Source organism: Silurus meridionalis, chromosome 6 (genome assembly GCF_014805685.1).
Source record: "Silurus meridionalis isolate SWU-2019-XX chromosome 6, ASM1480568v1, whole genome shotgun sequence".
NCBI classification, from domain to species: domain Eukaryota; kingdom Metazoa; phylum Chordata; class Actinopteri; order Siluriformes; family Siluridae; genus Silurus; species Silurus meridionalis.
This window is the reverse complement of record NC_060889.1, coordinates 15,017,561-15,035,078: the sequence shown is the minus strand read 5'-3', so window position 1 is coordinate 15,035,078 and position 17,518 is coordinate 15,017,561. Positions and strand designations below refer to the sequence as shown.

The following is a 17,518-nucleotide window of genomic DNA, read 5'->3' as shown; positions in this document are numbered from 1 at the left end:
CCTGATAGTCACACTGACGCACATGCACACGTCCACTCACTCTGAGTCTCTTTCTTTTTTCATGCTCATATGTTCTCTCCATCTCTCTTTCCCCCTTACTCACTCGTACATGCGTCTCCTCTGATGGAAAGTTGGGTCCGCAATCCAGTATGATAACAGGAAAACATGAGCATCTTACTCCATAGGCTAACAGCTATTTTCTTTTCCTTTTCACTCCCCTATTTCCCTTTTGTCTCTTTCAATCTGAAGACTGAACTACTTCTTTCTAGTCTACAAAACCCCCTTTGCTGATGAGTCTTTCTGTTCCTGCATTCAAAAGTGTTTAATGTCATGTAATAAAGTGTAATGTCTCAGACAGCAATTTTATCACACACGATCATGTTGGCTTTTCTTTGGAAGATTACTATGTTTTTACATATATGTTAAAACCAGGAAGTCCTTGCAGTCTACTTCAGTATTAGAGAAGAAAAAAAAATTCCAGAGACACAAGGAAACATTTTGGACAGAAGTGAATGCAAATTGCTTCTCCAGCTGGATGAGGTGAACGCACTAGACTTTCAAAATGTAACTGCTGTTGTCAAAACATTCGATTATTATTCCATTGGGTTCAAGAGCTCTAAATGTAGGTGAGCTCCTTCTCGGTATGTCCGCTCACATCTAACAAAGAGAGTTTCATTGACATGAAATCCGCCGCTCTTCAATGGAAAAAAGAAATCATTCACTCTTATAGTGATTAAAAATAGATAGATAGATAGATAGATAGATAGATAGATAGATAGATAGATAGATAGATAGATAGATAGATAGATAGATAGATAGATAGATAGATAGATGATTATAGGTCAGTCGAGACCTGGAACACAATGTGGACCATTAGACTACATGCTTAAATATGAACATGCTTGAATACGTAGCCTGAATATGAAATAGTAAACAGGAAATAGACCATGAGAAGGTTAAAAAAGCAAAAAAAAATTAAAACTAAGTATAATTTTCCTGGACGGCTTGTGCAAAATGACTAGGACGTTCTATCACCTCAAAGTACCATCATTTCTCAAAGCCATTGTCTTCTCTCTCTCTCTCTCTCTCTCTCTCTCTCTCTCTGACTTTCATGTGTGTCTCTTTCCCATCATCTCCCCTGCTATCCTTCTTTCTCCCTCTCCCCAACATGCAGCATATGGTTATCTACTGCGCATCAGCAAAATCTTGGAACCAAAAAAAAAAGAGGACGAGGAGGAGGAAGACAAAAAGTAAAGAGAGAAAGTGAAGAAAGCCGTCACTCTGGCTGACAGTGTTAAACTGGAGGACGGAGGTAGGAGCGCGAGCTGGTTTGAGTTTCTGATGCTCAGGGCTTTGAAGATGGTGCCGCCGTTTGATTCGGGTTTCTTGGCGGCTTCTTTGAAAGCAAAGCGTCGCATTCCTAACCTCGCGCTGATCTCATGCTCGAAGACCGCCGGCGAGACCAAAGTATTTTGTTTTTTGTCTTTTTTTTTGGGTGGCGATGTTTTCGAATTCCGAACGCAACTTTGAGGTGGATCCAAAGTGCACGCGCATTAGTCGGCGTTTAGTCGGGCCGCTCTCCCGTTATGGTGGCGGTTGTGCTGCCGGTGGCACAGAGCTCGAAAAGGGATCTGAGCGCCTCACCGCCGACAAGTCCAGCGCGTGTTTTTCCCTCCACCACTTCATCTGCGACTTCAAAGCGCTCGCGACTCATTTGGCCGGAGATCAGTTCAAATCGACATGAGCAGAAAGATCCGGTGCAGGGAGAAAAAGAAAAACTCACCAAGGGTGTAGTTCAACAGAAAACAGACTCTACATTGTGTTTATTCAAACTTTCAAACTCTATTCTAACTGGCTTTGGATAACTTGAACTAATAATAATAATAATTATTAGTATAAGTAGTAGTAGTGGTAGTAGTAGTAGAAGTTGCAAACATTGTTTTTAAGGCCCAAGCACACACTCTGTGTGACCCACACATTCAAGTACTGCTCAAGCGTATCACAAAAAAGTACTGCTATGACTTCCCTCAAAGGGATTCAAGAGGGATTTATAGTTTACATATTTTATAGTCTGACCACAGACAATAGTGGAATAAGTAGGGAAGGTGGTAACTTAGTGGTTAAACATCTGAAGCTTGTGAGTTTTAATTCCAGCCACATCAAAAGTTGGGCCCCTGAGCAAGGCCCTTACATGCTGTTCAGGTGTATACATGAGATAAATGTAAGTCGCTCTGGATAAGGATGTCTGCCAAATGGCATAAATGTACATGTCATTTTGTCTGTATGATGAAAGACAGACAAGATTTGTGAAATGTGCGAAAACTGCAGTTAGAAGTAAGCATTTTTAGGTTATTAAACAGTAGGTGGCACTGTCACCGAACTTGGTTACATAGCTTTAAGATCCTGAAGATGTCACCAAGTTTTGTGTCAGTGTGCGGTCATTCCCAAGACACTGCTTTATTTTATGCATTTGGAATACTACTCATACTTCTTTTGATATCCTCGGTGAGGCTTAGTTGGAAGATGACGATTTCTTGCACAAAATCTAGTTTTTGACAATAATCCAATATGGCAGATAAGCTAACTGATACATGTCATTGGCATCTTGACCCGAAGGTTATGACCATACACACACGATATAAAACATGATAGTGGTAGTGGATCATTGGCACTTAGTTCAAATTTTTGCTAATTTAGTAAGAATGTTTTTAGCAAATTTTTTACCAGACAGTTCTAAAGTCTGGAGAAGTTTTAGGATGAAGAAGAGAAAGAAGAAAAGGTAGAATAACAGTAGGATGCATCTGCACCTTAGGTGCTTGGCCTCCTAATAAATAATTTATCATCTTCAGTAACCACTTTATCATAGGGTCAGAGTGGATCTGTAGCCTATCCTGGGAACACTGGGTGCAAGGCTGTTACTCCAGCACAACGCACCATACACACACACACACACACACACACACACACACACACACACACACACACACACACACTTAAGGCCCTTAACCCTATCTGCCCCAAGGGGTACCCGGAACGTCCTAACAAATTGGGATATGTGAAGTAAAGAATTTCACTGTGCTGTAGTGACATACATTTGACATTTACATGACAAATACAGGCTTCATCTTCTTTTTCTTAACTCACACACTTATTCACACCAACAAATCACATTTTTTTTAACTGTAGCAGTAAACTGAAGAACTCAGACAAAACCCACGTTAACACCTCAAGTGCATAAGATTGAAGGCGCTCTGGATTAAACCCATGCCAGCACTAATAGTAATAATAATGACAACAGCAACAATAATAAGTTAATTATGTGGTGTCTCGTCTGCCTTGCAAGTGCAATCAACTTTTTATTATTTACTTCTATGAGCTAGCTTTCTAGTCTCTCCAATTATGAATCATTACCTTCCTTAATTTGCTGGCTTTCAGGGGTTTGCATGCTTTTGTAGGTATATAAAAGTGCCTGCCAAATAATTAAACAGTAATGCAAGGTAGAAAACGGGCATCTCCAACTCTCAGAAACCACAGCAAAGCTTAGATCAGCCCAAAAGGTTAATTAATTTACAGCAACCCCACTATAATGTTTTACCTGCACCACACATCCTTCAGCTCCAAGCCCTTTCAGACATTTTGTTAAACTGAAGAGCAGGTGTAATTGCTTCCTTTTCCTTGGCGATGATTTTTGCTTCTGTCTGAAGTGCTGGTTTTTTCTCTCTTTAAAAAATCCTAGCCCAAAATACCTGCTGTTTGCAGCCTAATTAATTTAGCACTTAATCTATGAGATTTTACACACAGATGTTGCCTCCTGCGTTGAAAACCATTTCTGATCGCAATCGCAACATAATTCTAGCTTTATAAAAGCTTACTTAAAATGGTTGGATACTATAATGACGATTAATATGCAGCTCAAACTTTTTGGCAAACTTTACTTTTTAAACAACTTTTAACTGAAAGATAATCAGATAAAGTCATGCATGGAAAAGTTGGCAGAGAAGGTAACCAGCCATTTGAGATGTAAGTGATGTAGTTCTTAATTTTAACTTATTCCAGACTTAGTCATTATATAAGCCTTATAACACTTAAATCCCAGACCCTCCAGCCAAAACTTTATCAAAGGTGGTTTGTAAATCTAAGCAATTGTCAACTATACCATAAATTATACTGGACAATTTAATAGATTTGTTAATATAACCAGATTGTGTTGAATTATTAGTAGCTTTCACAGAAGACAAGAGATCTCTTTTCATGATAGGATGTGAAAATACTTTAAGCAACATGCTCTAAAATTGCTTACAGCATGTTTGAAGGCTCCAAGCTCTTCCTTAATCCGCAGAGAACTTTAACACAAAATAGAGTAGCCATGAGTACATTGACTCGTGCCTTAAAGACTGTTAGCAGCTGGTGGTGACTGAGTTTAATTAGTATTATTAACTTTTCCCTTTTTTAATTACAGATGTAATAGGACTATTTTTTTTACTGACTAGAGCACACAATGAATGTGATTAGTGCCTTAAAGCCCTTTGGGTTTTGTTAACAATTTTAATCATAACTTTCAAAGATAACTTGATATGTTTTTACTGATTTCAGGACAGAGAGCAGCTCTATTTAGTGATAGCTATCAGCCATGAGCCAAAGTGTGCTTTAAAATGTGCTTTCACAGGCTTTAGTCTCCAAGCCCCAACAGAACAGATGGTTATTATGCAGAATGCTTATGAATACACTGAAATCACTGAGTGATGTAGAGATTGTCGGTAATTGGCGGCGTAACCAATTTTAACATTGTTAAACACAAGACGCCTGCAGTGCATCTTGGTGCAGTATCTTGGGTTAAGGCTCTGGGTTATTCATCATTAGGTCAGGAATTCAAGCAACAGTATTGTGACCACTATTGGGCCCTTGAGTAAGGCCCCTAACCCTCTGTGCTCCAGGGGTGCTGTATCATGGCTGATCCTGCACTCTGATATGTGGGATTTTCAAAAAGAATTTCATTGAACTATAATGTACATGTGACAAGTAAAAAGCACCCCACTTTAAACACACACACACACAAAATCAACTTTTGATATATGTGTAGTGTAGACAGTGTTGCCCAGGGTTGCTTTCACAAACACAGCAAACTCGTTCTTCTTAAAGAAAATATGCATGACTGTTGACTTTCTGACAAAGCAATTATTCTTCCATTTTGGGGGGAAAAAAAAGAAAAAAATTGGAATTCCCCTTCAATAACCGCTGCAAGCGTTTTTTTTTTTTTTTTTTTTATCAGAAAGGAGACATGCAAACAGTCATCGCTTTGAAAGAATATTTCTGGGGCAATACACAGATACATTATAGTTACGGGAAAAAAAGCTATACCGGATGTTGGTTTCATGCCTTTGCGGCAGAGAGAGTGCTTGTACACAGTCTACTCCAGTGCTCTGTGCTGAGCTTAATGACCGGAGAGCGCTCCATCGCTCATTAAACACCGTAAACCGGGGTGGTGAAGGGTCATCGATCTTTTGAATATTCATGAACATGAATAAAGCGCGAGCTTTAGGCTACTACTGAAACATCTAACTATCATGCCTATTTAAAAAACAATTACAAATTAGGTTGATTGGTTTAAAAATCACACAAAAGGACACACCCCTCGTGATCCCATTCCCACTCACTCAGTTATTAGTAAAAACGTTTGTGGAACTTCATTCATCTCCAGTAGTCACATCCTGTCCGGTCTTTTCTACCACCACGTGCTAAAATGACGAGTGAGCTGGAAGTTGTTTTGGTTGCACAAACTCCAAAAGTGTGTGTGTGTGTGGGGGGGATTCATTGGATTATAGAGCAAACTCTGTGATCTACTGTCACCGTTCATGAACCTCAAATGATCTCAGAGGCGCGCTACAGAAAAGTCGGAGTAACAATGCAAGAGGGGGCGTGGCCTACAACGCTCCTGACGCTCGGCATTCCTCTTTAGTTAATTGGCTGATATTATTGAGCGACAGACGCAGCCCCCACCTCCACCTCATCCCCCTCTCTCTCTCTCTCTCTCTCTCTCTCTTTCTACACACGTACGTTTAACCCATTTAAACGGCAGCTTTTGTGTGTGTGTGTGTGTGTGTGTGTGTGTGTATAAAATAGCCTGGCATATCGAGATGCACAGGCTTGTTTTTGTATGATTTAATCCCATTTTATTTGGCATATCTTGGTTTAATAATCCCGGACACAACCTAGAGGCGTGTGGCTGTAACCTGTTTCAGCCTCTTTCTTCTTATCTCTCCCCAATCCACATAACCTGGTAAGGGTTCTGGCCACCGGTTGTGACAGTACCAGGCTCGCGTTGGTGCTCATAGTGAGCCGATTTTCGCACTGACCCCAGAGCGCGGGCGCGCTTTTGTTCGCATGCGCGTCCCCGCTGAGCGCCCATTCCTCATATTTCTCTAATCCCCCCCACCCCCAATCCAGGTTTGATTCCCACCAGCAGATCGCACCTCTATTTAACCAGGGTTTAGAGTCCCGCAATCAACCGCCGAAGTCCATTACATTACTGATCTACAACACAGGTGTCTCTCTGATTGATTGTGTGGCATCTAAATGACAGCTCCTACAAAGGATCAGAACGCTGCGGCTCTGAACCCGAGAGGCTTTGATTCCACGCCGGGTGTTAAATAGCCTTATCACGGAAGGTGCGTGAGATGGCGCGGGTTAATCTTTAATGCACCGTCCCAGCCTTATCTGGTGCACACACACACACACACACTATATATATATATATATATATATATATATATATATATATATATATATATATATATATATATATATATATATATGACAACAAAAGGTAAACGATCGTCTTCACCATAAACTTTAATTCCACATCCAGTTGTGTTAAAAACCCAGGCTGTAAGGACAAAGTGAATCGCATCAGCACGGTGAAGTTTCAATTTCTTGAATCAGCCTTCTCGATTGTCATTACTCGGGTTCACACCATACAAACACATCCCATCCCATCCCATCACAAGAAAGCTGGTGCACAATTACATCAATTGCAAACTCATCCACTTACTAATGGGTCCATGCGAGGTGAATCTAGCCGCTGGGAGACCAGGAGCATCTTGGAGCGATGGGACACAGCGCGGCCACGATTAAATCCACTTTTGTTTCAATGTGTCAAACGTCACAATGCAAAAAAAAACACTCAACATATTAGAGATCGAGATCAATGGAACATAGGTTTCAGTCTTGTATTTGGATTAAAATGAGTGCCTGGGTGTCTGCGTGGAAAAACAAAAAGACATTTAGTCCAAAAGACGAGCTAATTCTGACATTTCGTCCAGGTATCAGACAAGTTCATCAGACTGAACGGCAGCGGCAGACTGGAAAAGCTCGAGCGTGTATGTGTGTGTGTGAGATGCGTGTGTAGTCTTTCTCACTCTCACAGCACTGCTCTCACCGGCTTCCTCAATCGGGGAGGTGAAACCAGGGATAACCACGCCCACATAGCAATAGAGGCGGAGACACCGAATTCACACGCGCTCCGTCTCTTAAAAAGACAGGCCTCCTTTTCCTAAGGAACATGTCCTGCAGAGATGCTGGAGATAGGAGCTAGAGACAGAGTGAGCTGGCCCTAGTGGTCATATTGTATAACATCATTCCTACTCATAGACTTTGTTCCAAAGTAGGAAGAGGCCTATTGCTCTAAGTCAGAGGTCCCAAACCTTTTTGGCACCACAAACCAGTTTCACACAAGACAATTTTTCCATGGACCAGGGCTGGGTCTGTGGTCCATGGGAGCTCTCGAGGGTCCGTATATTGTGGCGCGCAATAACGTGCATATTATAGTACTATTATACATATTATATGACTTAATCATGAATTTAATTACATAGATAATGAAAATGTAACTCACCATAATGTAGAATCAGTGGGCGCTTCATTTATCGATGCATAGAATAAAACTGTGACTGAAATTAGTGCTGGACATTGGCACAGGCAGTAGTGGTATATTTCTTTTTCATAAAACACCCTTTAAAGTAAATAACATAGAGATAAAATGAAAATGTCAAAGTTTTTATTCTTTGTGTACTGCCCAGTACCAAAAGATTCACAACCTGATGTTTGGAGACCGAGCTATACAGTAAGTGACATACAGTATCAGTAGGTTTTGTTTACAAGTGCCCATTTTGTCAATCATACTGAATTCACTCTGAATCACTCTAAATTCTAAAATTACTGTTAATATGTACTATGTTTGTTTACATGTGCATTTACATAGGCTGAACAATACTCCTGAGCAAAAGCAGACCATCTTTTGACACCAGAGAAAAGCAGAGACCACAGCACAAGGTGTTTTTGAATCTGAATAAGAAAATAGTCAGATTAAAAAAATGTACATGGCTAAATTTTCCTCAGTCCTTGCTTTTACCAGATGATAAGACCACTTATTCTGGTCAGAGTTGCCGTGGACCTGGAGCCTATCCTGGGAACACTGCGCAAGAGGCAGACATACACCATGGCTGGGATACCAGTTCCTCACTTTGTACCCCACACACACCGGAGTACACACATTTGCCCATATTTTGACTAACCAATATACCTACCAGTATGTCTTTTAAAAGGAAGGGAGGAAACCTGAAAAACTAGAGGAAACCCATGCAGACAATTGGGAGAACATGTGAAACTCCACTCAGATAATAACCTGATCTCAGGATTGAACCAGGGACTGTGGAACCACCTGTGAGGTGCCAATGCCTTCTGCAGTTTTTGTTCTTTTCCCCATTAAATGTTTATCTTACAGTTTTCTCCTGTTTTGCAGTTAATCAGATTATCAGTAAATGCAAACCAGGTCAGATTGATGTGAAAATGTAGTGGGACAAAACCTAATAGTTTTTGCAGGACCTTTTCAAACAAAGATCAATTCATTTCCAGGAATAAGAATGTCGGCCTTAATAATTAATGCTGGCACTTATTGAAGTGTCTTTAAAACATATATTTGGGATATGACAACAGAAGGAATGTAAACAAATAAATTTCTATTATAATATTATATTTTATATATCAAACAGCCAGCAGCCAGTCAGGCAGAATATGTTGACAGTTCAATAGATATACTTGCATACTGTTTTTTTTTTTTTTACATTATTCATTATATTAGGTGACTTTAGCCCCAACCCTAACCCTAGATGTACTTTTGATTACTATGCAATAAAACACATTTTTTGACTGTTGCAGACTCAGATGTGCCATGCATAAAATGTATAAATACATTTTATAAGTTATTAATTTGTCAATTATGCTAATGGTTCCAAGTGGGATCCATGAATCAAGTCACTGGGTAATTGAATTTAAATAAATGAATGATTAATATCTCATCAATGGCCATATCAACATAACAATTATAACTGCTACAATTGTTGGAGTGTAATTAGTGTACATTTATTAAGATATTAAATGTTTAACTAATTCACTATAACTATAATTTTATGACTAGGACCTGGGTATATTGGTATAAAGTGCTGCATGTTGATGGGAAACATGAAAAGGAAGCTACCCTGCATCTACATGGATAACTACAAGCACTCCATCTGTTTAATATGTGATTGTAATATGTAAATAAGAATAAGCTACACATGTATGCTTGCTGGTGGCCAGCCATCATGTACTTATTCAAATCAGTGTGCAACAATCCTAAAGCATTTACATACTTAATACTAATATGTAGCTAGGATTGTGTTTTTGAATGCTTATAGCTTCTTTTCCTTGTCTGATCACGTAAAAATTATATTCAAACATGGAATTGTGTGCAGGACAGCTTTTAAATCCAATTTGAGCACTGGTTTAAACCGTGACCAAACTTAGACCAAATGCAACTAAATTTGGCCAAGACAAATGAGTTGGTTGTAGACCTGAGAACGAAGTCACCTGTGACTCCTGTCTTAATTCGAGTTGTCGGTGTGGAGATAGTGGAGATTTACAAATACCTGGGGTTTTACATAGACAATAAACTAGAATGGACCAAGAGCACAGAGGGACTTCACAGGAAGGGCCAGAGCCGCCTCTAATTTTTTTTAAGAGACTGAGGTTCGTCAATATCTGCAGGACAATGCTGAGGATGCTTTATGAGACTGTTGTGGCCAGTGCTGTCCTGTATGCTGTGACATGCTCCACCATATTGATGTTAAACATTATAGATAACATAGATATAGTTATATGTATATGTTATATTTATAGATTTACATGACACACTTATATATTGTTGATACCTTGTGCAATGATGTGCAATTATGTGCAATAATCTCTGTGCAATACTAATAATAATTAGTTACATGTAGCAGTAATTTTTATTTTAGTCTGCAATAAATGTACTTTTTTCTGCCATCTGTTTATTTTTACTGCTGCTACAAATTCCATTTAATGCTGCTACACAATCACTTCTCTTAATAAATACCTTAATATGTATAATTTAATTATATTTCCTATTTTTATTCTCACCTCAATCTTTACTTGATCTTTTCTTTTACTGTGAGCAACTGCAACCAAACAAGTTCCCTATGGGATCAATAAAGCATTCTGATTTTGAAACCTATAAAAGCCTTTTGCTGAGTCTGACCAAAGCATGTCATAAGACTCATAAGACTCTTTTACTCACTATTTGGTGCCTAAATATATAAAATATATATAATATATATAATATATATTGATATATATTTAAACTTTTTTTGTTGGTAACTTAATGTTTCGTTTTCTTTAGATGCACAGCATTTGTAGTGTTGTGTTTAAAATAGCACAACTTGATATGGGAGTTAGATGACAGTCGAAATGTTTACATAAATATGAATACATTTCCATATTACCACTCATCTGTTCACATTGATTTAGAGACACTTGGCTTGTTTGCAGTGTGATGTGTAGGTGAGTCAATTGTTCCAATTCTAGAATTGTGCACATACAGCACACATAAACTCTATACACATACACAAACTTGATATACACTTGCATACATAACAAAGACCTAAGAGAAATATACCAAACAGCAAAAGTCTAATAGGAAGAGCTCATATACACAGTGAGCATTCACAGGACATTTGGTCCATTAGCGGGTCTTAGGCTATGATATTTATAAAAAAATTTGGATATAAAGACTGCAGGGTGTCTGTCTCATGAAGCTGAGTTTAGACTATGCAAATATAGTCTTTAAGGATTATTACTTGTCACACATTATTTGATGATCCAAATAACATCCTGATGGAATTTTATAAGAGAGTATGCAATAACATGCCCTATTCTCTAAAGATAGACCTGCAATTAAAAAAAACAACTGCATGTTCTGCTTACAACATGAATCAGCACAATGCATTGGCTTGCAGCTGTTTATCTAGGAAGTATAAAATAATTTCATGCTTGTAAATAAACTAATGCTGCATTTGAGCAAAGCATCTGCTATTTTTTCTAATTAACTAGATAAGCTGCAATTGATGCTCTGTATCATTCCAACCTATGTGTCATTTGTTTATAGTTTAGTCCTGTCATGACAGAAATGTGATGAAACATAAACAAAACATTCTCTCTGCCCCCAAACTTTAACAAATCTTATAAACCCCAATCATTTATGTTTGGCTATTTGCACTACTGAATTGGTAGCTGTCCTATGAGTTTCTCATAATTCTATGCCAGCTGCCTGTTTGTGGTTTTACGATGATCTTCCTAGCAGCAGTCACACACACTGAGATTTCTGACACTTTGTTGTTGGCTGTCTTTGTTGTTATTTCATGATATTTGTCTATGAAATCCATGCAAAGCCATTTTTTGTAGAGTGGGGTTGTGGCCTAAAGTTGGCTGAATTGCCCCCCAATCCGATTGAAACATCCTTTTACACATGGAGTGAAAGCTGGCTAATAAATGTATTCAATAAAACTGTTGGAGGTCCCCTGAAAACTGTAATAGACCTTCACAATATTCACATGCTGAGGAAGCAAATGGTGACTTTCCAGCTTGTTTCACAAATTTCACAAATCCACTGGCAAATGTGTTACTTAGAGGAAAAAAGATCACAAGAACAGTTTGGTGATGGAAGTGACACTGAAACTGTTGAGTAAAAACAGCGTGCTATGCACCTATATTCTTTGGCCTTTGCTTTCTGTTGAAATGTCAGCACATTAAAGTGAGCAAAAAAAATCTGAGTGCTGCCTGACTGTCAAGATTTTCACACGGAGAAGACTGATGACATTGTGACAGTTGTGCAGTTTGCATGTCTGCATCTTGAGGCAACGTACAGCGTGAGCACTTTTGTGATGTCAATTCTGGCATTGCGACGAGGGATCGAGCTGTGCCATGTGAAAGCAGTCAGATGACAAACTTTCTCTTGCCGTACAGCGTACACAGTCTTTCATCTCCTGCCAGCCAGGACCTTCTGTGCCAAGACCTGCTTTAAAGTCTATTTTTGAGAATGAAGAGATGCACTGCCAATTCACCCTTTCTTTTTAGAATAGAGCAGGCCAGTGGTTATGGCTGATCAAAAAGTTTTCAAACCTGGCACTGCATAAGCTCGCTTTGTTAAGTCCTTGACCAAGAATCTTGACCTTCAACTACAAACCTGATTCCAAAAAAGTTGGGGCACTGTACAAATTGTAAATAAAAAAAATGCAATAATTTACAAATCTCGAAAAACTTATATTTTATTCACAATAGAATATAGATAAAATATCAAATGTTGAAAGTGAGACATTTTGAAATGTCATGCCAGATATTGGCTCATTTTGGATTTTATGAGAGCTACACATTTCAAAAAAGTTGGGACAGATAGCAATAAGAGGTTGGAAAAATTATTAGGTCAATTAGCAACATTATTGGGTATAAAAAAAAGCCTCTCAGAGTGACAGTGTCTCTCAGAAGTCAAGATGGGCAGAGGATCACCAATTTCCCCAATGCTAACATCAATGCTAAAAGGTATATCCAAGTTCTAGAACAACATATGCTCCTGTCCAGACGTCGTCTCTTTCAGGGACCACCTTGCATTTTCCAACATGACAATGCCAGACCACATACTGCATCAATTAAAACATCATGGCTGCTTAGAAGAAGGATCCGGGTACTGAAATGGCCAGCCTGCAGTCCAGATCTTTCACCCATAGAAAACATTTGGCGCAGGAAGATGCGAGAAAGAAGCCCTAAGACAGTTGAGCAACTAGAAGCCTGTATTAGACAAGAATGGGACAACATTCCTATTCCTAAACTTGAGCAACTTGTCTCCTCAGTCCCCAGATGTTTGCAGACTGTTATAAAAGAAGAGGGGATGCCACACAGTGGTAACATGGCCTTGTCCCAACTTTTTTGACATGTGTTGATGCCATGAAATTACAAATCAACTTATTTTTTTCCTTAAAATTATACATTTTCTGAGTTTAAACATTTGAAATGTCATCTATGTTGTATTCTGAATAAAATATTGAAATTTGAAACATAATTGCATTCTGTTTTTATTCACAATTTGTATCCAACTTTTTTGGAATCGGGTTTGTACTTGGTTGTAGCTTGTCTGAATTGCAAGTTGTTTTAGATGACAGTGTCATCCAAATGAACAAATGTAACTATGTTTGGTTTGTGTGTCTCAAGTTTTCAAGTAGGCATTTGTCTGTTTTCTGATTTGGTTTACTTTGATTAGACTTTGGTGAGCACTTATGGCCCGAGGCAGCTGTAGGTTAAAGGTTAATGGGTTAATGAGTCTCGGGACCATAGGGGATTGGCTTTATGGCTTAGTGTTTTTAAGGGCCTCATACTGCAGTGGGGTTTAATTCAGTGTGGTCCATTCCTAATTTTAGGATACTTGTATAGGAGGTGGCATATGGCTATAGCAGGTAGCATTGGTGCCTCAGGCACCAATCTCCAGGGTTTGAATTTAGAGTTTTCCATCCTCCCCCAATATCTGTGTTGCTTCTATCAGTGATGTTTCCCAACTTCCCAAAACAGCACGTAGATTGCTCCTAGGTATAAGATCTAATCAAGAATGTACATGTACGTTTTGTGCTGTACTGACACCCTGTCCTGGGTGTATTCTTATCTTGCCCACATGGCTCCTGAGACAGGCTATGGATCCACCATGACCCTGACCATGATAAAGCATTTCATGCCAATAAATAAAAGAACGATTGAATAATCAATAGGAATTATTTCACAAACAACAAAAAAGGATTCTGCCCCTGCATGCACTGAATGGTTTATTTCTGCAGAATTCTAGATGCAGGATTCTGTATGTGGGATGCTTTTCCCATGTTGGTGCTTTTCCTCATCAACACACACACATACATACAGTGTTTTTTTTTAGCTGGCACAAGAAGTGGATGGGAATGAGTAAGAATGGTAGAGTGAAAGCCCTGTGGAGAGAGCGTGCTGCAGCTCTGGCATGAACACAAAGACAGAGATAGAGAGAAGGAGCAATGATCCTTTACTGCACCTGGAGTCAGAAGAGTTTAGGTTACACAGCACAATGCTCTCTCTCTCTTTCTCACACACTAACACACACACACACACACACACACACACACACACACACACACACACACAAAGCAGAAAGTGCACATAAACCGGTACAGGAGACTGACAGAAGATAAGTGTTTTCTTTATTACGTATAAACTCAAACACAGATGTAATAGTATAAATGTGAGATTTTTATGTTACTTTCTTAAAAACAGTGTTTTCAAACTGAACCTTATAATTCCAGGAGCTTTTGAGTCTCACATTTACCTAACTACAAAAACATTTGTGCTGGACTATCTAATGGACACATGCACACAAACTGTAATCTCACACTGATAACAATCTCAAGCATTCAGACACTCCCAGCTACTCCTCCACATGCATCAGGTTACATATGCAAAACCGTTTAGAAGTGGAGTTGCATAAAGGAATCTCAATCTCTCTCTCTCTCTCTCTCTCTCTCTCTCTCTCTCTTATAGTAAGATAGCTTGGTGTTTATGAACTTAAACAGAACAATGTTACAACTGTAAAAAACAAAACAAAAAAAACAGAGTGCAAATAAGAAACCAAGCAGAAGAAACAGAAATAATGACAAACAGGAGTGGGCAAGCAAAGACAGAGAAACAGATACTCAAGTATTTGCTTAAAGGGATGTTACAGCAATGTTGCCGCAGTATGAACCTTGACAAGTACCCCAGTCCAGCGGAAAGACTGAGAGTGTGAGAGAAAAAGAACGTGAGAGAGAGAGAAAGACTCCAGAAAAGCAAAGTCAAAACAAAGCCCTTACTCTACTCACATAGTGTTTATACAGTGATGTCACTCATACCAGAGAGGTTAACATGCATTTACTGTCCACCTCTTTCAAATGTTTCATATTTGTTTCTCATTACACCAAAAGGGTGAGATTTGCAGCAATCCAGTGAAGAATTGGATTTGAAAAGTTTGGTTATGACACAGATACTAACCCAGACATACTTTACTATACTTACTGTATAAGCACACACTGGTAACATACTTCAGAGACAAAATGCTCACATACTGATTTAATCAGTGTCTTGCTTAGTTTATGTAGCCTATATCTTTTGCACGGTTAGTTTTGGCTGGCTGGCATGTGCACACATGCACACACACACGAACACATGTAAACGCACATATGCACGCACACACGCCGGGTATGTTAAATTGCCATTTAGGGAATGATTTCTCTCATAGGAGCCAACAACGAGGGAACATTTCTATCAAATTCAATAAAAAACATCTTTCCATACAATAACAGCCCCAGTGTGTGAAGACAGGTTTGATTTATTTAGCAAGCGCAAAGATGACAAGTTCATTGAAGTAGGCACATAGCTAATGTTTTCTGTAAGACAGAACAATTTGGAATTACTTTAAATGTCATAGCAGAAGATATATACGACAGGAACGATCCAGGATCTAAGGCCTCTGTTTGCATAGAATTGATACAAATTTTAAATATGGTCGAATCTAATAATACAAAAGTGCTGATGCTTGGTTTCCGTGTGATTTCTGACCCTCAACATTGGGTAAATGAAGCAATAAAAACACAAACAAAATCTCTCCCTGAAATGAATGATATATTTAATTTAGCATGTCTGCTTATACGCATTCACTGAAGACCATGTGTTTGGGTTTGGGTACGCATGTTTATATGTGTCAAGGGCTAAATAATTAATGCGTTGGCTAGAGTTTTGGCTTTCCATTTCCCCTCTGGTTAAGGCAGTGAAATGGAGTGTTAAGCCCTCAAGCACCCACCATCACCACCAAAAGGATCCTCTTGTAGTATCAAGAGCAGAGTAAATAAGAGAGACAAAAGGCAGACAGACAGACAGACAAACGGACAAAGAGGAAAGGAAAAAACGCATCATAAATTTCTTCCGAGGTAGTTTGGCAGGACTGCTCGGGAACATTGTGTTAATGATTAATATGAAGTCAGAAGAATTCCGTGCCTGGCAGCTTCTCAGCAACTCAGCCCCCCCTTCACTCCGTTTCTCCTTACTCCCCCCCAAACAAAATCTCATACAGACACACACCAAAACCCTGAAAGTCTCTCCACCATCCTCCCTCTCTTTCTCTCTCTCTCTCTCTCTCTCTCTCTCTCTCTCTCTCTCTCCCTCTTTCTCTCCTTTTCCCTTAATCCAAAAAGAGTCAAAATCAGCATGGACAGTTGTCAAGGTAACCTCAGTTAAATCTATTTGCCCACCTCTTGTCTCCCGAGGTCAGTGCTCGCTCCCCTTCAACCAGTATTTTGTTTAGGAACAACGGGGTAGGAGACCCCTCGAAACCCAGAACCAAAAAGGACTGAAAAAAGAACAAGATCCCAACTTCTCCAAGCCACCAGCCCAACATTGCATTCATGCATCTACTAGACCTGCCATTCACACTCACACACACACACACACACACACACACACACACACACACACACACACACACACACACACACAAGAAGCCACTCTCTTTAACCATTAAGAGATTAGTGAACATAAAGACCCCCTGCTAGGAGGCAGATCTTAAAGTGAAATAAATGCAGTGTGTGAAAAAGGACCGAATGCTAAACAGAACATGAGGCACAAAGGAACGAGGAAATTTTGCAAACCAAGTGCATGTCTGATTTGGTTTTGTGTTTTTCCTTCATAAGCCACTTAGTTATCTTGATTTATGACGAGTCCATGCAACGAAGATCCAACACTATTACTATGTGCTTATTTTTCGCTGCACTTTCTAAAACAAGAGCTAAAAAAAGATTCAGTGTGAACTAAAAAAGTGTATAATGTGACAGAATGACAGATGGAAATACATAGTAATGTGATTCGAAATTGTGTGGAAAAAGTTAATTGGCATGATTTCACTTTGAGTGATAATTAGTCAAATACTTTTTAGCAGAAGTAGATATTAATGTTAAAACAAAACTATATGCACTAAACAATTCACACATGCTCGTTTCTAGGAGAAAGTAACTGTGTGTGTGTGTGTGTGTGTGTGTGTGTGTGTGTGTGTGTGTGTGTGCGCGTGCGCGTGCATGTTTGCCATAGGATTTTACAA

General features: G+C 39.1%; 1 protein-coding gene and 1 long non-coding RNA gene across 4 annotated transcripts in view; one reads left to right on the top strand and one right to left on the bottom strand.

Annotated features, from left to right (window-relative positions):
- The window catches only part of si:ch73-211e3.1 (mastermind-like domain-containing protein 1), a 71,510-nt gene extending 64,067 nt beyond the window's left edge, over positions 1–7,443 (bottom strand). The window contains exon 1 of the mRNA XM_046851545.1: positions 7,049–7,443. Coding sequence (XP_046707501.1) covers positions 7,049–7,096 — 48 coding nt within the window. The 5' untranslated portion in view covers positions 7,097–7,443. The remainder of the gene's footprint in view (positions 1–7,048) is intronic.
- LOC124387298 lies at positions 1,153–8,741 on the top strand. Of its 3 annotated transcripts, none has more exons than XR_006926135.1 (4): positions 6,110–6,665; positions 8,076–8,119; positions 8,258–8,328; positions 8,411–8,741. It is a non-coding gene; the product is annotated as an uncharacterized LOC124387298 (long non-coding RNA). The 3 variants fall into 3 exon arrangements; XR_006926134.1 differs by lacking the exon at positions 6,110–6,665 and adding an exon at positions 7,567–7,598; XR_006926136.1 differs by lacking the exons at positions 6,110–6,665; positions 8,076–8,119 and adding an exon at positions 1,153–1,312.
- The last annotated feature ends 8,777 nt before the right edge of the window (positions 8,742–17,518 follow it).